Source organism: Girardinichthys multiradiatus, chromosome 7 (genome assembly GCF_021462225.1).
Source record: "Girardinichthys multiradiatus isolate DD_20200921_A chromosome 7, DD_fGirMul_XY1, whole genome shotgun sequence".
Lineage (NCBI taxonomy): Eukaryota > Metazoa > Chordata > Actinopteri > Cyprinodontiformes > Goodeidae > Girardinichthys > Girardinichthys multiradiatus.
The window spans coordinates 6,755,183-6,776,583 of record NC_061800.1 but is presented as its reverse complement, the minus strand read 5'-3'; the positions used below and the strand labels follow the sequence as shown (position 1 = coordinate 6,776,583).

At 41.2% G+C, this 21,401-nt stretch overlaps 1 protein-coding gene across 6 annotated transcripts in view; it reads left to right on the top strand.

The window, feature by feature from the left end:
* dgkh (diacylglycerol kinase, eta) overlaps positions 1 to 21,401 on the top strand; it is a 106,111-nt gene that overhangs the window by 9,479 nt on the left and 75,231 nt on the right. For 5 of the 6 annotated variants that reach the window (XR_007038955.1, XM_047370145.1, XM_047370144.1 and 2 more), the window contains exon 3: positions 19,298 to 19,408. Coding sequence is in view for 5 of the 6 variants with exons in the window: in XM_047370145.1 (XP_047226101.1) it covers positions 19,298 to 19,408 (111 nt within the window). In the remaining variant the exon portion in view is untranslated. Of the gene's footprint in view, positions 1 to 18,420; positions 18,579 to 19,297; positions 19,409 to 21,401 lie in introns of those variants that run through there. The other variant, XM_047370146.1, reaches the window with a different exon arrangement.

Genomic DNA, 21,401 nt, shown 5'->3' with positions numbered 1-21,401 from the left:
ACTTCTGTTAAATAGGAGCAAGTATCTTTATAATGAGCACAGTACTTTGGGAAAATGGATTTTTATGCATTTTCCAGTGCTCTCACTAATCACTTTTAGTTATCTTGTATTTTTCTCTCTCTCCCATCTGTAAACAGACTCAGACAGGCATTCTGGCAATCCTGGTAAATTCCAGCTAGGCCTGCCCCCTCAGTGGGAATGCAGTGTTGTAGAAAACACTTGTTGGGTAAAAAACAAGGGGGAATGTGGCCTCTTCATGTAAGAACTTCTCACCTGAGTAGAAATATATATTGCATGTGCCCTAGTGCTATATTTAGTTTGCTTTAGAAGTTTTCTTGATGCAAATAAAAGAGCTTCCTCTGAACATGAGTTGTTTCAGTAATACAAATTGACCAGGATTGGCTCACCGGCTTGGGTAGGTGTGGTTACGTTTAACATCACACATGAAGCTTTTTGTAGTAGAAACAAACGGCATGTCCCTAAGAGGTGGGAACAAAATGGAGATAAATATCAAATCAAAGCAAAAATTACAACATCGAGGCAACCAACAAATCCTTTGTGCAATCCTCTGACTAACAGTACTTGAACTTTTTTTTATGGAAGTTTGCACTGAATAAAATATTGTTTCTTTCTTTATTTTGACTGACTGCCATTTTGTCATTAAGTATATTCAAATGAGCCGGTGTAATGTTAAAAATTGATTTGCATATTTGCCTTTTAAGAATAAAGCAATTTATATGCACCAGTTTATTTAAATTTATTTTCAATAATTCAATAACCCTTACAGACAGATACACATACACATACAGGTCCTTCTCAAAATATTAGCATATTGTGAAAAAGTTCATTATTTTCCATAATGTCATGATGAAAATTTAACATTCATATATTTTAGATTCATTGCACACTAACTGAAATATTTCAGGTCTTTTATTGTCTTAATATGGATGATTTAGGCATACAGCTCATGAAAACCCAAAATTCTTATCTCACAAAATTAGCATATTTCATCCGACCAATAAAAGAAAAATGTTTTTAATACAAAAAACTTCAACCTTCAAATAATCATGTACAGTTATGCACTCAATACTTGGTCGGGAATCCTTTTGCAGAAATGACTGCTTCAATGCGGCGTGGCATGGAGGCAATCAGCCTGTGGCACTGCTGAGGTCTTATGGAGGCCCAGGATGCTTCGATAGCGGCCTTCAGCTCATCCAGAGTGTTGGGTCTTGAGTCTCTCAACGTTCTCTTCACAATATCCCACAGATTCTCTATGGGGTTCAGGTCAGGAGAGTTGGCAGGCCAATTGAGCACAGTGATACCATGGTCAGTAAACCATTTACCAGTGGTTTTGGCACTGTGAGCAGGTGCCAGGTCGTGCTGAAAAATGAAATCTTCATCTCCATAAAGCTTTTCAGCAGATGGAAGCATGAAGTGCTCCAAAATCTCCTGATAGCTAGCTGCATTGACCCTGCCCTTGATAAAACACAGTGGACCAACACCAGCAGCTGACACGGCACCCCAGACCATCACTGACTGTGGGTTCTTGACACTGGACGTCTGGCATTTTGGCATTTCCTTCTCCCCAGTCTTCCTCCAGACTCTGGCACCTTGATTTCCGAATGACATGCAGAATTTGCTTTCATCCGAAAAAAGTACTTTGGACCACTGAGCAACAGTCCAGTGCTGCTTCTCTGTAGCCCAGGTCTGGGGAATGCGGCACCTGTAGCCCATTTCCTGCACACACCTGTGCACGGTGGCTCTGGATGTTTCTACTCCAGACTCAGTCCACTGGTTCCGCAGGTCCCCCAAGGTCTGGAATCAGCCCTTCTCCACAATCTTCCTCAGGGTCCGGTCACCTCTTCTCGTTGTGCAGCGTTTTCTGCCACACTTTTTCCTTCCCACAGACTTCCCACTGAGGTGCCTTGATACAGCACTCTGGGAACAGCCTATTTGTTCAGAAATTTCTTTCTGTGTCTTACCCTCTTGCTTGAGGGTGTCAATAGTGGCCTTCTGGACAGCAGTCAGGTCGGCAGTCTTACCCATGATTGGGGTTTTGAGTGATGAACCAGGCTGGGAGTTTTAAAGGCCTCAGGAATCTTTTGCAGGTGTTTAGAGTTAACTCGTTGATTCAGATGATTAGGTTCATAGCTCGTTTAGAGACCCTTTTAATGATATGCTAATTTTGTGAGATAGGAATTTTGGGTTTTCATGAGCTGTATGCCAAAATCATCTGTATTAAGACAATAAAAGACCTGAAATATTTCAGTTAGTGTGCAATGAATCTAAAATATATGAATGTTAAATTTTCATCATTACATTATGGAAAATAATGAACTTTATCACAATATGCTAATATTTTGAGAAGGACCTGTACAATGAGAACACTCACATTTCATCGTTGCACACAGAAAATAAGTGGGAGCCAATATGCACATATTTCAGAAGCTGTTTTTATCGTGTCCTTTACTCATCCAGCACTGTGTGCTATGTAAATATGACAGTATAACAAAAATGGTTTCTCACAGTGCTAAAAACAATAATTCACACCAACCAAGTTAAATATAGGGTGGCAGTAAAATCGGAAAGCTCCGTTCTTTGTTTGTAAGAAAGACTCACCTTGGTTGTTGCTGCGGCGACTCGCTGGTACAGGGTCTTCTGAATGTCCTAATATGTTTGGACATGTTTTCATTTTGTCCTGTAACTACTACAAACCGTAAAAGGTTTTACTGGACCAGCACAAGGAGTGGATAATTGGGAAGTAGGAACAAAAAAAAATCTGAAAAGTCTCAATGTAAATCCAGGTTGATATGTTTCTGGCCTCAAAGGTTTGTTAGAGAACATTAGTGAAGAAACAGCATCATAGGAGCCAAGGAACACAGCAGACAGGTCAGAGAGACGGCTGTGGAGAAGTTTAAAGCAGAGTTAGTTTAGAAAACAATATATAGATTTGAGCATTTCTGATAAAGAGTACTTTTCAATCCAACATCTGAAATTTGAAAAAGGATGGGACAAGTTCAAGTCAAGACATGGTCATCCAACTTAACTGACAGATAGGCAAGGAGAGGAGAATTAGCCAAGAGGCCCATGGTCACTGGAGGAGCTGCAGTGATGTTCAAATAAGGTGGAAGAATCTGTTTACACAGAGTGGATTCTAAGGGGGTTATTAGAAGAGTGACAAGATGACATTTGTTGCTAAAAGGATGCCATAAAACCACGTTTTACAAAGAAAAATGGGTGAAAAACCACACACTCACGCTCAGATTATTTGCTATGTCTTCCAGATGCATGATCAGAGCACCACAAAAGTCTTATCTACAGTCTACTGCTAACTGCATTTACATTTGCTTACATCATATTAGCCCCACCCACTTATAGAGGACAAACATCTCTGATACTTTCACAAAAGTTTGTAACTGTTTTTTTAACAGGATAAAATTTCCTTCATCCAGCCCTAAGTTTACTTTCAGTATGCCATAAAAATAATTACTGGTAATCATCCTGGAAGTGGGAGGTATTTAAAAAGGGTTTAAAGGTGTTTATGACCCATTAGTTGTTATTCTATTGATTTTTGGTTGCTTTTTATTTCCATCTGATCTTTTTTTAATCCTCTGCTAGAAAGAAAAATGTTACAAAACCTTTTAGTTTAATCTGAATAGGATCTTGTAATCCCATCACTAGTATTTTCCATCAATCTGAGGCAGAACCAGTTTCTGAAAATCCAGCCAATTGTTTTTTAGGTTTTGTTCATGTTGACATTCTAAAAGTCACAAAGTACCCTGGAGAACGTCACGGAGTCATTTCACCACCCAGCAGAGCGAAACGTTCGCCAGGACAGGGAATTCACTGTTATTCCTCTTTGCTGTTTGGTAGTGAATTACCATGAGAAGAGCAACAGACAGTCTGTGCTTACTGCCCCTTGGAGCGTGCTTAGTTTCCTACAGTTAAAGTAATGCCCAAGACTGGTCATTTTAAGTATAACTGTAAGTTAAATCTGTTGCTGAATCTTTCTCTATGTGATTTCTGCCCATGCAGAGGTCTTTCCACCTCCTTGGTACATCATAGGAAGCATTACAACAGGAGGTAGCGAGGGCACCCTGGCATCCTTTATTGTTCCCTGTTGCGACTTGGTACATCTGTAACTGCCCATATGTGTGGTCTGGTTTCACAAAGGAGATCATAGACAGGGGAATTACCCCTCTCCCACTTACTGGATTGTAATTTAACCATCAGTTCAGTGAAATTTTAGCAGGCCGTGGGAGTTGGGGGTGGAAGGGTACAGAGTAACAATTACACAGAAAAGAGAGGACAAAATGCTAAGAGAATCACAGGAGTGTGGTGGAGCCGAGGAATTATTTGGGAGAGAATTTGAAACGTTTCGGCTCTGGTGTCTGAAAGAGCTGATTGTTCTGGCTCCACATGCAGTCCAGCTAGACTAAGCAATGACAAACTGTTTGCTAATAGATGCTTAACAGAGCCTTATTTCAAGGAATGACTGCTAAGACAACGGGCTTTTCCCAGCAGCCTTCCAGCACAGACAGATGTGTAACCAGTCTGCTTTATGGATGCAGTCGCACAAGTTTTCATGGTAAAGATAATGAGTTGAAATTACCAATCAGCAAAAGGCTTTCTTCTCGGAAGCCTAGAGCAGAGGTGCAGGTATGTGTTCACTGCTTTTCTGTACTTGGCTTGTTTAAATTTGTAAATCAGTGCAGTTAATTTTTTATGGACAGGTTTCTGTGTGAATGTAAAAAAAATGTCTTTGCTTGTAGAATGCAAAATAGGAAATATTTTTTTGTTTCGTCTCTCTTGCTCAAAGCAATCTTGCTGTTACTTTGCTCATGATTTGTTCATCAGAAAGCTGTCTGTATTCTACATCAAGCTCTCTGGTCCAAGTACAATTATCCAGCTACTCCGCTCTTCATTTCCACACAGTTTGAACAAGAGCTGGGCGATATTGACTGATGATAACTAATGAGAATGTCATAAACCTTCTGAATTCCCTTGAGAATTGAATGACTTCATTGAATAATGACATTTTCTCACCCAGCACAAATCCCATTTGTATTATCGTTTAAAACTGCATACATGCTTGAGCACAACCAGAAAATAATGCAAATCAAGTTCACACTGCAGTTTGCACTCTCTTCGCTGTCCTGTAAAGATGCTTAAATAATGCTGACCCCACATATTGCCGGTTAGACCACATGTATTGTATGTCTTATTGTATATTAAAGCCTACCTTTATCATCGTTATTGATATTTTCTGTTTCTTGATAAACGATTGAAATTATTTTACTGCACAGCACTACCTTGAGCCAAAGTCAGGCTGCCTGTTGCTGAACCACAAAAGCAGGGAGGAAAAACCTCTTAACTAGAGATCCACCATCTGAATTTGTGACTGATTTCTGATCTCTGATTTTTGTAAAGCTTTTGACCTGATGATACATATTTTAGCCAATTTGTCTGGAAGGCCTGTAATTAAAAGCGTTTAAAATCTTTTTTGCTGTGTGGTTATTATTGATTAATATTAGGAGCTGAGGTGGCATCATGCTGCTTGTGTGGCAGAGTAGCATCTGCTAAAATGGGTTTTATTAACATTTTAACACAACGATGAAATAGGACTTAAACCATCTTTAGCATCTTATATATTACTGATTGGTGCTGTTTGCATGGATAGGAATATTACAACTGGAATCTTCTTTTGTATTCTAGAGAATTTAGATCCTAACCCTAACTCTGTCATTTCCAAAAGATTCCCAGCCTTTCCCAATCCAGCAGGTTTTACAGCAGAAAGATGTTGAAGGTTCAAAGAGACAAAACAGGCCTGCTTTGCTGTACTCTGTCCAGCCTTCCTGTGATGCTGTTGAATAATTCCACCATCAGCAACTTTTGTAAAATGTCTCTAGAGTGGGTACAGATTGGCATCCTATGGCAGGATGGCTCTTTTATGTACCCAAAAAAGTCTAGTATGAAACAACCAAAACTGTAAAAGTACATTTATCTGTGTTATGTTTTGTTGCCCGAATGAACTTCAGACAGGTCGCTACATGTTGTAAAAAATACAGTTACCTTTTAAATAGTTTCCTACATCTCTGTGCTTCTCTCTTCACCTTAGTGATGCTGAAAATAACTCTCCCCCCCACCCACCCCACCCCCCCAGTAACAGCCACACTGAAGAGTGTTATTCTCAGGGTAACTTGCTTGTGCACATTTACTGATAAGAATAAGATTGTATTGTGTATCTGTTCATCTTACCATACATTGTACTTTTACTTATTAACAGCTCTATAATTCGCTAACAAAAGCAGCGAGCTAATGAGATTCTGCCTGTAAGTTAAGTGGGTAAAAGTGGAAGGTCTATAATTGTCTTCTTCTCTAATATATATAACTGCGTTCTTCTCTAAGGACCTACTGTAAAGAACATTTAACCTTAGTTTCATTAGAGCACTAGTAAGCTCTAACTAGAGAAAGAGGTGGGAAGTCAGGCATATTTCCTCAGACTAATTAGACAGAAGCCTCTCTGAGGCTCAGAATGGAAAAGCAATCGGTTTAGGACAACAATCTGGGACAGAGAAGTTATCCCATTAGAAGGATGTGTCGTTGATCCAGTTTGCTGCGGCTTAGGTTCATAAATGGTCCACTCTGATATACAACAGCTTTTTGAGTAGCTGCTTGTCTTGAGTATTATCAAAGGCAGGACATGGGCCTCTTCTGCTTTCCTATGAGGGAACTCCAGCTCAGCTCTTATCCACCAGCAACAGCTGCTGGATTCATTTGAACTGCCTGCGCCTTTGTCCATTGTGTAAGCGTGTGTGTGTGTGCGTGTTTCTGCTGTTTAGAGCTTGTGTGTCACCCTGCCAGGAGCCAGGCAGAGTGTGGGTGTATGGTACATTTTTCTCAGGTTACTCGTTTCTCCTCAGCATAGGACTTGCATTCTGTCTCGCAGTTTAGTAGATGACAAGAGCAGTTCACAGAGGCAAGCAGCAGGCTATTTATAGATCACTTCTGGCCTACTTGGCAACAGGAAGGAGATGAAGACAAGGAGAGGAACTATGGAGGCCAAGGAGGAGCAAAATAGAAAATAGAACTGGAGCAAAGACTGATGGGCCGTGGAGAATTAAGGCTCCAATTTGGGACTGTGAAGCTCGAACAAGGTTGTTCAAAATCTTGTTCATAAATATATATCGCTCAGTTTTTTTTCCGTCACTCATGAGGTCCTCAGTATACTCTCCACTCATCAAGTATTGGATTGGGGCTCTGATCAAGTTATCTTTCAATGGTCATTATCAGGGGTACCTGACTGAACCTATCTCCTGGTAAAAACTCCAGTATATTTTTGTTGGCATAGCTTGCAAGACTATATTATATGTATGGGCCATGTACATTGTTATATGGCGTATAAAAAAAAACAAAAAAAAAAAACTTTACTTCCTACAGCAAAGCCCCAAATTATTCTTAGATTGATAATTTTTTCCATTCAACCAAGACGTTTGTTTAGCAAATGAGTCTGGCAACCCTCAAAAATAATAATGTGTGTTGAAGCAAGACACATCCAAAAGTTGCAGGACATCCTTGCAGGAGTTTGACACCTGTCCAGGTCATCAGGCAGATTTCTCTCGGCTTCCACCATCTGCCGGTGGACCCAGAGATCCATGGCGGTCCAACAGTGGCAGACAAATTCTGTCAAAGAATGGCTCTTGAAGTGGACCCAAAATGCAGACAAGCAGGCAGAAGCAGCTCGGTGAATAGAAAGATTTAATTCAATGGTGAAAACTAACATCCAGGCATCAAGTGGCAGAAGCAGGCAAAAACATGGGTGGAAAAGGCATGAGGAAAAACAGAATTCTTCTGCCAGGAGTACACAAAATGGAAGAGTAATTATAGATCATGGCAAAGGTGAATACAGTGAGACAGATTGGCATGGAGCATTAGGCTGAATAAAGCTGATTATGGTAAAAAGTGGAAGCATGACATGATTAGAACTAAACAGAGAAACAAAGACAATAAAACCTAAGGATAAATCCTACAGAACTAAAGTGCACCATAAACAGAACAAGAAATGAAATAGAACTACCTGGAAAACAAATCATGATCAGAGGCAGGAGCCAAACCAAAACTCAACACCTGACAAATATAAGCACAAAAAGTGAACAGATATGGCAAAACCCTTTAGAGCAACCAAAACACTGCAAATCATGACAATGTAGTGTGTTATTTCACTGCACTTCGAAGCTTTAGGTTTTTATCGCTATATGGTATCGCGCAAAAGTGAGTACATGCCCCACATTTTTGTAAATATTGTATTATTTCTTTTTATGGGCCAACATCGAAGATATGACACTTTGATATGATGTAGTCAGTGTGGAGCTTGTGTAACAGCATGCTGTCCCCTTAAAATAACTCAACACACAGCCATTACTGTCTGTACTGCTGGCAACAATAGTGAGTACACTCCTGTGTGAAAATGTCCAAAACCAGAAGATCTGAGCGGTCAGGTTGATACAACAGTAATAAAACTTCCATGCATTTTGTTGCTAAGCTATTCAGTGACTTATAAACTATTTTAAAGTGTATTCTCTGATATATGGGGAGCCAGTGTAGGAATGCGGGCAGCAGCGTTCTGGATCAGCTGGAGCTGTCTGATTGACCTTTTAGACAGACCTGTGAAGACACACTTGTTATAATCAATTTGACTAAAGATAAATGCATGGTTGAGGTTTTTCAAGTTCCTGCTGGGACATTAGTCCGAGAGAGAGAGAGAGAGAGAGAGAGAGAGAGAGAGAGAAGCTTTATTGTCGAAAAATACAACAAAATTTCGATTAGCAGCATCTCTTTTAGCAGCACCAATTAAAGTGTAACCCTGCAAATGTTCTTCAGGTTATATATGGCCAACTTACTAATTGTCTATGTGCCTCTCAAGGTTCAGGTCTGAGTCCATCACTACACCCAGATTTTGGGCCTGATCAGTGGTTTTTAGCTGTAATAACCGAAGCTGTGTGCTGACTCTTGATCGCTCCTTTGGTCAAGAAATAACTATTACATTTTTTTTTTTTTTTTTTACTTTAACAAATTATGGCACATCCACACAATAATTTGTTCAATCCATCTAACCAATGCTTGAATAGGTTCACAGTCACCTGGTGACATTTTAATGTAGAACTGTGTGTCACCTGCATAGTTATGGCAGCTTATCATGTTGTAGGGGGAGCATGTAGATATTGAATAGGAGGGAACCCTGCAATGTAATTTCTTTTTTGGTCAACTCTCATGTTAAGTTACACATAAAAGTCCCTGTCCTTCAAGTTAGACTCAAACCAGTCATGTGCTTTACCAGAAGGACCGACCCAGTATCCCAGTCGCTCTAGTGATATACTGAGATCAACAGTGTCAAATGCTGCACTGAGGTCCAATAATACCAGCAGTAAAAATACCAGGTTCTTCCACAGTCTGGGTTTATGCAAAAGTCATTGAACACCTTGACAAGGACATTCTCGGTGTTGTGGTGAGCACAGAAACCTGACTGGAAGAAGTCAAGGCGACTGGTCATTGACAAGAACATGTTTAACTGTTGAAACAGCTTTTTCAATAACCTTAATGATAAATGGGAGATTTGAGATCAGCCTGGCATTAGCAACTTGGCCAGATTATCTTTATAACAATGGCTTTATAATTGCTGTTTTTAGGGCCTGGGAGGAAAACACAGTTTATTATTTGAATCAAATCAGACTTCATGGCAGGACAAAACACTCTTAAAGAAAGCTGTGGGTAAAATATGGAGAGCAGGAGGAAGAGCTTAGTTGAATCATTTATTTTACATTTTTGTAGTTGATTTGGTGGAATTCTTTCATTTTGTCAACATTTGTTTTAGTTGGACACAGCATTGGTGCTGGACTTTACATTGATTTATAATATGTAGAAGCAGGCAAACTGGTCACGTCTTATATGGCAGTCAGCTTTGAGGTATTTCACCTTAATCCACTGAAGGAATTTGGTCCTACAACCTACAGAAACAAACAAAGGTAGACAGGCTGTTTAGGAAATCCTCTCCATCCATTTCCAGTTCTCCTTTAGTCATTCCCTTTTCTTCATAGTCACTACTCAAGTCTAAACAGACAAAATAAGATAAAGTAGGCCATTTAAAATAATGTCTATTTAAGCCAGTTCCTTAGAAAGTAAATGTTTTGAAGTTGCAGGCAACCCTTGATGACCTCTCATCATGCATACACAGAGCGTTCCATTTCGATATAACCGTGCGTCTGTATGATCTCTCTCCACTGCTAGCGTGTATTCCGCTGCAGTGTTTTTGGTGTTAAGGTTGACACAGCTGGTGGGCAGGATGTCAGAATTAGTCCTCTACATCTGTTTGTAATTCTCCCCTACCAGAGCACCCTTCCTCAGCTATAAATAGCCTCAGCATGTGTATGTTTGTGTGCGACTCACCTCACCTCGATGCGCCCATAGAGAATGATCTTGCACGGAGCGTTTGCATCTGTGTGCGCTTGTGTGTGTTTAATCTTTGCTGTGTCCACTGTTCCGTGTCTTTCTTTATTTGCTGTTTGCATCAAACGTGTGTATGCGTGCGTGTGAAAGTTGATGGTGGCCATAATGATGATAGCTTTGTGTATTGTTCCTCACTAGGATTGATTTGTAGTGACACATACCTGCTTACGCTGTAGAGGATAGATAACCCATTACCTTTTATCAAAAATACTACTCTCTTGTCAAACACCTGTCTGTCTACCTTATTATTTCTCGGTCATCCTTCATCTTTCTGTTCCTTCTTTAACAAAAGGCCATGTGCTCAACAACACCATCACTTTTACCTGACATTATGCTGACTTTTACATTTCAAATACACAACTTCAGCACAAAAAACAGGAAGAGACACAATGCTAATGATGATGATTTTACACTAGAGAAGATGTACCATAAATTAAGCAGGCACATGGTTGAGCATTTCAATATTGGAGTTTTTATCTAATCTCCCCTTCTGGATGTCAAATTTCCCTTTGGGATAAGTAAAATAATATCTAATTTAACTGAGATTAGTTTCAATGTTGAACTGAATTATCTTTCTCTTTGTTGAGTTAGAAATTCTAATAATTTTGAAACATCCATCATGGACAGGATTTATAGGTGCAGCCATTGCCCGGAGGGGGTTTGGTTTGGGGGCCAGTCGATTGTGTCTCTCCTTTTTGCAGATGACGTAGTCCTGCAAGCTGTCTCTAGCCAAGGCTAACAGCATGCATTGAGGTGGTTCACAAACGAGTGCGAAGCGGCAGGGAAGAGGATCAACTCCTCCAAGGCAGTGGTTTTCGACCAGAAACTGGTGGCTTGCCCTCTACGGGTTGAAGGGGTGGTCCTGGCTCAAGTGGTGGAGTTCAAGTGTCTTGGGGTTTTGTTCATGAGTGAGGGGAGAACGGAGCAAGAGAACGACAGACGGATCGGTGCGGCTGCTGCAGTAATGCGCAACCTGCGCCTGTTCGCTGTGGTGAAGAGACAGCTGAGCCGAAAGGGGAAGCTCCCTATGTACCAGTCAGTCTACGTTCCTACCCTCATCTATGCGCATAAACTTTGTGTCATGACCAAAAGAATGAGATCCCTAATATAAGCGGCTGAAATAAGCTTCTTCTGCAGGTGGCCAGGCACGGCACTCCCTTAGAGATTGGGTGAGGAGCTCAGCAATCCGGGAGGAGCTCGGAGTAGAGCTGTTGCTCCTCCACATCGAGAGGTTTCAACTAAGGTGGCTCGGGCATCTGTTTCGGTTGCTCGAGGCACGTCCCACCAGGAGGAGGCGCAGGGAATGGCCCAGGACACACTGGCGGGACGATGTCTCTCAGCTGGCTTGGCAACGCTTCGGGCTTCCCCCAGTGGAGCAGGAGAAGGTGTCTAGAGAGAGGGAAGTCTAGGATCCTCTGGGAGTTAGACTGCTCCCCCTGCGACCCGGTCCCGGATAAAGGGAAGACGATGAGTAAGAGTACAAGTACATACAGGGGTTGGATAATGAAACTGAAACACCTGTCATTTTAGTGTGGGAGGTTTTATGGCTAAATTGGACCGGCTTGGTAGCCAGTCTTCATTGATTGCACATTGCACCAGTAAGAGCAGAGTGTGAAGGTTCAATTAGCAGGGTAAGAGCACAGTTTTGCTCAAAATATTGAAATGCACACAACATTATGGGTGACATACCAGAGTTCAAAAGAGGACAAATTGTTGGTGCACGTCTTGCTGGCGCATCTGTGATCAAGACAGCAAGTCTTTGTGATGTATCAAGAGCCACGGTATCCAGGGTAATGTCAGCATACCACCAAGAAGGATGAACCACATCCAACAGGATTAACTGTGGACGCAAGAGGAAGCTGTCTGAAAGGGATGTTCGGGTGCTAACCCGGATTGTATCCAAAAAACATAAAACCACGGCTGCCCAAATCACGACAGAATTAAATGTGCACCTCAACTCTCCTGTTTCCACCAGAACTGTCCGTCGGGAGCTCCACAGGGTCAATATACACGGCCGGGCTGCTATAGCCAATCCTTTGGTCACTCGTGCCAATGCCAAACGTCGGTTTCAATGGTGCAAGGAGCGCAAATCTTGGGCTGTGGACAATGTGAAACATGTATTGTTCTCTGATGAGTCCACCTTTACTGTTTTCCCCACATCCGGGAGAGTTTCGGTGTGGAGAAGCCCCAAAGAAGCATACCACCCGGACTGTTGCATGCCCAGAGTGAAGCATGGGGGTGGATCAGTGATGGTTTGGGCTGCCATATCATGGCATTCCCTTGGCCCAATACTTGTGCTAGATGGGCGCGTCACTGCCAAGGACTACCGAACCATTCTTGAGGACCATGTGCATCCAATGGTTCAAACATTGTATCCTGAAGGCAGTGCTGTGTATCAGGATGACAATGCACCAATACACACAGCAAGCCTGGTGAAAGATTGGTTTGATGAACATGAAAGTGAAGTTGAACATCTCCCATGGCCCGCACAGTCACCAGATCTAAATATTATTGAGCCATTTTGGGGTGTTTTGGAGGAGCGAGTCAGGAAACGTTTTCCTCCACCAGTATCACATAGTGACCTGGCCACTATCCTGCAAGAAGAATGGCTTAAAATCCCTCTGACCACAGTGCAGGACTTGTATATGTCATTCCCAAGACGAATTGACGCTGTATTGGCCGCAAAAGGAGGCCCTACACCATACTACTAAATTATTGTGGTCTAAAACCAGGTGTTTCAGTTTCATTGTCCAACCCCTGTACATATACTTACTGGGGTTTCAGGTAACCCCATTGAGAAGATGGTTACCTACATGTGCCAGGGTAGTTTTGCTCTACAAAAGGATATCTCAAGACAGTATTCTAATTGCTAACTTTAATTCTTGACTCAGTCCAACATTAAAGTAGGTAACCCCCATTGATGTTATAGTAACCTGCGTTTGTATAACCATCAACCATTTGGAGTAATTGTGTGTTGGTGTGTGCAGTGATGGCCGGCCCAAAGCGGGTGCTAGGGCGCTTCCCTCCAAGATAAAAAAGGGGTAAATGTAAAATGTAAAAATATATTTTTACAAATTCTGTTCACCAGTGAATTTCCACGTCTGTTTGTCACCTGGAAGTGTACATTTAAACAATAGGCTATTGACCCTTTCCCCTACATTAATGATTTTACAGAGATTTAGATTTTATATGTTCAGTTCCATAAGTCCATCCATCTTTATCTGTGCAGAAATCGTGGGACTGTATTTAAAACCAGTGTTCCACAGCAACAAAGTGCTAAAACTTACATTTTCATAGAGCTGTACAACCTTGCTTATGACCTGTTAATCAGTGGATTTGTGATGTTTGCTGGTTAATAAAAGGACCAAAGTGGCGGAAAGCAGTTTTTAATAAAAAGCAAATAAAGACTGCAAGAAGAGCAAGACATGGAGCACGACAGACTAATAGGAAGAACCAGCGATGAACAGTGACAACCATAGAGCTTATTTACAGAGGAAAGTGTAGAGAATGACATTGGATGAAGGTGAACTAATCAGGGGATATGGAACATCTGTGGAGGAGAGAAAAATGGGGAAACAGATGGAAAGTCAGTAATTGGAGGGAACTAAACTAGACACAAAGGAAACTACAATTCAAACTACAAAAAATATACCCACAATGATCTAGAGGATAAACAGAAATACACAAAGAACAGAAGTCAAGAAATAAGTAAGAAATTAAACCTCAATGAATTAACCTATATGGCAACACCTTTCTAACAGTAATGAACACAGAGAAATGATCAAAACACCCAAGGATTGTAACAGAAATATATCCCTGGCACTCAACAGCTAATTGAACTGATAAATAACGTGGTTGAGTTAAAAGTGGATTTGGTTATTTAAAGGTGATATATTATACTTCCTTTTAAACATTTGGGATAGGTCTATGGGCTATACAAAACATGTTCATTACATTTTTTGCACAAAATCTTTCTCAGATAATAAGATTTCACCTCCTCAGTTTCCCCTTTTTTTAGCTCCTTTCAAAATGAGCCGTTTTAGGGCTCTGTCACTTTTATGCAAATTAGCTGTATCTGGCTGCTCCCAGCAGTTTGTACACGTGAAAACAAAACCAAAACTTATAAAGGGCAAAACATAGTCACGTGACTTGACTATGGACGTTCGTCAAATAAGTCCATGTAAAGCTAAATTTTTAGACCCGCTTACTGCGGTGTTACAATAAACTGCTCAGTGTGAAAAAGTCTCCACATTGAACTGTTTTATATGTGACACGCTGCACCTAGCTGCTGGTTGTGAGTACATGCAGCATCACAGCCACTCCCTATTATTATATTCCTCTTCTTCGTCCCTAGTCTGGTTTAATGGCGTTTAACACCACCTTCTTTTCTTTTTGTTTTTCCAAAGCTACACGGCAAATTTGTTTTGCCTCCCTGTCCAATAAGCCATGGCAGAAAGTGTGGGAAATGTCAGAATTTGTCACCAGAAATATAAGAAATTAATATGCTCGACTATCAAGCCACGGACAGTGCTCGCAGAGTCAGCGCTGCTCACAGTACGCCCAACTATGTTCTGCCCTTAAGACACATCAATAAGTACTTACATTTCTGTCATCTGCAGATTTGCCATGAACAGTAGGGACTGACTTTTTCTTCAGTCTGTCCTTCTGTAAATCCTTCCGTGTACTGACGTGAGTTTTTAGACCAGTCCATGGTGAAATGATTCGCGCAAACTAGTACTGTCTTCTGCAATGTGACTGAAACATTGCCCTCAAAAATACGAATCACTGTTGTCCAACAGCAGGAGAATGTGCATGGACACATGTGGATCTTTGCAGCCAACAGAACGTCTGCCTTTGAGGGTAGCCATTGAAAAGCGCCTGTAACGTAAAACCAGCCAGTGAGACGTGATCCTCTACTGAAAATCAGGAGGGTGGAGGTCCGCTTCAGTTGCTGGTCAGGGGCGAGATGCAGGCATTGCTAGGTGCCAGTGTAATTGTGATGTCACAATTACACAGCTTTTGAAAGCGCATGTTTTCTAGAAAAAATGTAACTTAAACTTATAGCCAGAAAATGGCTGAATGAGGTTTTTTGCATTTGGACTGTTAGAAGCATTAGAGACCCAAATAGTCTCTGACGATCAAAAAGTTAATTTTGTATAATAGGTTCCCTAAATAATGCTTCTGCATTTTGTTTTGGTTTGTTACGTCATTTCTAAATCTAATAAGGACAATTTATATATACAGGGGTTGGACAATGAAACTGAAACACCTGGTTTTAGACCACAATAATTTAGTAGTATGGTGTAGGGCCTCCTTTTGCGTCAATTCGTCTCGGGAATGACATATACAAGTCCTGCACTGTGGTAAGAGGGATTTTAAGCCATTCTTCTTGCAGGATAGTGGCTAGGTCACCACGTGATACTGGTGGAGGAAAACGTTTCCTTACTCGCTCCTCCAAAACACCCCAAAGTGGCTCAATAATATTTAGATCTGGTGACTGTGCAGGCCATGGGAGATGCTCAACTTCACTTTCATGTTCATCAAACCAATCTTTCACCAGTCTTGCTGTGTGTATTGGTGCATTGTCATCCTGATACACGGCATCGCCTTCAGGATACAATGTTTGAACCATTGGATGCACATGGTCCTCAAGAATGGTTCGGTAGTCCTTGGCAGTGACGCGCCCATCTAGCACAAGTATTAGGCCAAGGGAATGCCATGATATGGCAGCCCAAACCATCACTGATCCACCCCCATGCTTCACTCTGGGCATGCAACAGTCTGGGTGGTATGCTTCTTTGGGGCTTCTCCACACCGTAACTCTCCCGGATGTGGGGAAAACAGTAAAGGTGGACTCATCAGAGAACAATACATGTTTCACATTGTCCACAGCCCAAGATTTGCGCTCCTTGCACCATTGAAACCGACGTTTGGCATTGGCATGAGTGACCAAAGGTTTGGCTATAGCAGCCCGGCCGTGTATATTGACCCTGTGGAGCTCCCGACGGACAGTTCTGGTGGAAACAGGAGAGTTGAGGTGCACATTTAATTCTGTCGTGATTTGGGCAGCCGTGGTTTTATGTTTTTTGGATACAATCCGGGTTAGCACCTGAACATCCCTTTCAGACAGCTTCCTCTTGCATCAACAGTTAATCCTGTTGGATGTGGTTTGTCCTTCTTGGTGGTATGCTGACATTACCCTGGATACCGTGGCTCTTGATACATCACAAAGACTTGCTGTCTTGGTCACAGATGCGCCAGCAAGACGTGCACCAACAATTTGTCCTCTTTTGAACTCTGGTATGTCACCCATAATGTTGTGTGCATTTCAATATTTTGAGCAAAACTGTGCTCTTACCCTGCTAATTGAACCTTCACACTCTGCTCTTACTGGTGCAATGTGCAATCAATGAAGACTGGCTACCAGGCTGGTCCAATTTAGCCATGAAACCTCCCACACTAAAATGACAGGTGTTTCAGTTTCATTGTCCAACCCCTGTAGAGATATACAGGTCCTTCTCAAAATATTAGCATATTGTGATAAAGTTCATTATTTTCCATAATGTCATGATGAAGACTGCCGACCTGACTGCTGTCCAGAAGGCCACTATTGACACCCTCAAGCAAGAGGGTAAGACACAGAAAGAAATTTCTGAACGAATAGGCTGTTCCCAGATTGCTGTATCAAGGCACCTCAGTGGGAAGTCTGTGGGAAGGAAAAAGTGTGGCAGAAAACGCTGCACAACGAGAAGAGGTGACCGGACCCTGAGGAAGATTGTGGAGAAGGGCCGATTCCAAACCTTGGGGGACCTGCGGAAGCAGTGGACTGAGTCTGGAGTAGAAACATCCAGAGCCACCGTGCACAGGTGTGTGCAGGAAATGGGCTACAGGTGCCGCATTCCCCAGACCTGGGCTACAGAGAAGCAGCACTGGAATGTTGCTCAGTGGTCCAAAGTACTTTTTTCGGATGAAAGCAAATTCTGCATGTCATTCGGAAATCAAGGTGCCAGAGTCTGGAGGAAGACTGGGGAGAAGGAAATGCCAAAATGCCAGAAGTCCAGTGTCAAGTACCCACAGTCAGTGATGGTCTGGGGTGCCGTGTCAGCTGCTGGTGTTGGTCCACTGTGTTTTATCAAGGGCAGGGTCAATGCAGCTAGCTATCAGGAGATTTTGGAGCACTTCATGCTTCCATCTGCTGAAAAGCTTTATGGAGATGAAGATTTCATTTTTCAGCACGACCTGGCACCTGCTCACAGTGCCAAAACCACTGGTAACTGGTTTACTGACCATGGTATCACTGTGCTCAATTGGCCTGCCAACTCTCCTGACCTGAACCCCATAGAGAATCTGTGGGATATTGTGAAGAGAACGTTGAGAGACTCAAGACCCAACACTCTGGATGAGCTAAAGGCCGCTATCGAAGCATCCTGGGCCTCCATAAGACCTCAGCAGTGCCACAGGCTGATTGCCTCCATGCCACGCCGCATTGAAGCAGTCATTTCTGCAAAAGGATTCCCGACCAAGTATTGAGTGCATAACTGTACATGATTATTTGAAGGTTGACGTTTTTTGTATTAAAAACACTTTTCTTTTATTGGTCGGATGAAATATGCTAATTTTGTGAGATAGGAATTTTGGGTTTTCATGAGCTGTATGCCAAAATCATCCGTATTAAGACAATAAAAGACCTGAAATATTTCAGTTAGTGTGCAATGAATCTAAAATATATGAATGTTAAATTTTCATCATGACATTATGGAAAATAATGAACTTTATCACAATATGCTAATATTTTGAGAAGGACCTGTATATATATATATATATATATATATATATATTTTATTTATTCATTGTTTTTGCGGTAGTAGAGACTTTTATTTTTTATTTTTTGTTAGTAGGTAGACAGGAAAGAGGGCAAAGAGACGGGGAGACATTTGGCAAAGGTCACCGGGTCCAGGACTTAAACCCGGGACAGCCGCTTCGAGGACTAAAGCCTCTGCACATGGTTGCACGCTTAACCCCTACAGCACCAGCGATGCGCCAGGACAATTTATATTTCTATGTTATTCTCAGAGGTAAATGGTTAAAATTTAAAGGGTGCATTTTTGGTACATGACAAGCCACAATGAAAAAAAATTCATTTAAGATTCTTAAAAAGTTATTTTAGTGCTGTGCTTTCTAGTTCTGTTTACTTTCAGCTGATGATGAAAAGTTGAAGTGCTTTACAAAGATAAATGGAAATGACAAAAAAATTACAATAATCAAGCCTTGCTCTTCAAATGACTTTCAATCCTCAAGATTTTTAAAACTTTCATTATAATTATTCACAGGGAATATTATGATGTGTCTGTTTTAGGATTGTCAAACTGGCCTCCTGAAAGACACAGTGTTTGTACTACGCTGGAAGCGTTGTTGTGTTTAAAAGCTGATACTTCAAAGTTCATTCCTCTTCTGAAAGCTGTTGCTACCCTCTCGTTTTTTTCCCTTCCATCTGTTCACTCCATCTCTGTTTTTTACTCTTCCATTGCTTCAGTGATGTGTGTTTAAACCTCTTTAGAGAAATGAGAGGTTGTTGTGTGTGAGTAGGCTAATAGGTCTTCTTTCTTCCCCACGTTTTGGCCTGTTCCTCTACTCCCATGCATAAAATTACAGCTCACACACAAACAGCAGGCATTTTTTTTCTTGACAGTTTCCCCAGAAATAAATATCGGAAGCAGGTTCAGTGTGAGAGTGAATTTTTTAGTTGTTTTCTGATAGCGCTTTCATGAAACCATTGTGTCCTTTCTCCCCGCAGACGAGCATAAAGGAAGGATTGTTGCTGAAACAGACGAGCTCCTTCCAGAGGTGGAAAAAGCGCTACTTCAAACTCAGAGGTCGAACTCTCTATTACGCCAAAGATGCCAAGGTAGCTCCACTCACAGTTTCCCCCATGGGACATGCACTGGAGAGCAGATATGAACTCTCCAGTTTGTAAAACAATCTAGATAGGAACACCAAACTGCCTTTTAAGGCTAACATCAGTTCTGTCATTTAATACCACAAACAGCTTGCTGCTGGGTTTGCAGATAGTTTTTAGTTTGGTCAAACTCAGACTGAAGTCCTTCAGTGTTTCATAAAATCAAAGAGTAAAAATGTGGATTCACTACCTGTTAACTGGGACATCCATCTATATGGGCTCAGCTGGTTGCCTAGCAACTGATACTAGAGTGGAAGTATGGTGAGTTTATTTGTGAATTATATGAGGTGTGTTTGTTAGCTTTAGATGAAGCTAGAATGGAAAATGTTTCCTTGTTTTCTATTTAACTCAAACTAACCAGGTTCTGCTGGATGTAAATTCATAGTAATCATACAGAAATTAAAGTAGTAGTATCAGTAGGCTTCATCAAACACCTTTTTGTCCCACTCAATAGCTTTCGCTAATCTACAAATAACATATCTGTTATCTTTTCTGATTCACTTTTGGTTTCTTTTTGCCTGCTGGGGTAAATTCTTATTTTGTTTCTTCTAAATGAGATTGTGCGTGGTACTTACGAGTAGTGCTTGTTTTACCCAACAGCTGTGTTCATTTGTTTGACTAAAATTGATGAAAAGAGTTAATTATACACGCCAGACTTAAACCAAACATACAACCGCCAGACTTAAACCAAACAAAAACTAATTTCGAATAATGATAACTAAGACAGAAACCATGGTATTTTTGTCCACGAAATAAAGATTGAATTAGGGCAGGAAAATAAACCCAGTAATATCTCATTTTAGTTGTGGAAAGGTGGAATGAATTGGAAAACTAGCCAATGAGACATAATTCTCCTGAGCGGAACCAAGACTGGATGTGTGAAGCTGTAGGTGGAGGCCATGTGTCTCCATTGGAGATTCTTCTCAACGTCTGCAGCAGGACACTTCTGGAATGAAAAAATTCACACTGGGAAGAAGAGGGTATCATATGGGAACGTTTTCCAAAGAATGAGGAGCAACAGTAACTGGCAGCAATGCAACAAATTTGTAGAGGACTCAGGAAGGAAGTCTTGGAATCAATGCAAAGGTAAGCATCCTTACATTTTATACCATGAACTACTGGGGATTTTACAAGGCTATCGTGTTAATGTTAATATTAGAGAAGTAGTCGATTGCTACAAGCAGCTTGCTTGTCTTCTGAGTTTCATGAAGCTGATCCCAATGTGAAGCCAAACTATTTAAAACCCCAGTGTTTCCAGGACAACAGATTCTGGCCTTCTTTGTTAACTAGTCTTGATAGATTCTGCTCTCTTCTTTACATTTCCTGACAGCTTCTTGCACTTCAGCTGACAGGAGAGATGTTGGTAGCTATCAGCTCCATGTAGCCTTTTAGTAGCTTCATTGCTTTGTGGTGTTACATGATTACTATAGAATTGCGCTGCTCAATGTGGCTGCATGTTGGAGTAACTCTGTTGCATTCATTCTGATTTATTCTTTTTAAAAACTGTAATAAAATTTTAAATACTATAAGTCTACTTATTCTGGTTGAGACACTGCTTTTTTTGAAAGGTTATTTCTTTTAGTTTTGAATTCAGTGCAGCTTGAAGGAGTTTTGCTGTTGTTATGATGTGTAACTATAGCAACAGGGTGGTTATACTTTTACAACTAGGCGTAGCTGAATAACATATCAAAAGCTCAAATAATACATGGACTATGGCCCCAATCCCAGATGAGTTTTCGTCTATGTTATTTACCCAGAGAATTCACCAGTTTTATTTTAGCCACGTGTACATTCCACCATCGGCTGTTGCCGACACTGCATGTGATGTCATCAGCTAACATGTTGCTAAGCTACAGACACAACACCCCAATGCGTTTGTGGGAATATCTGGTGATTTTAACCATGCTTCACTCTGTGCTATACTTCCAACGTTTCAACACTT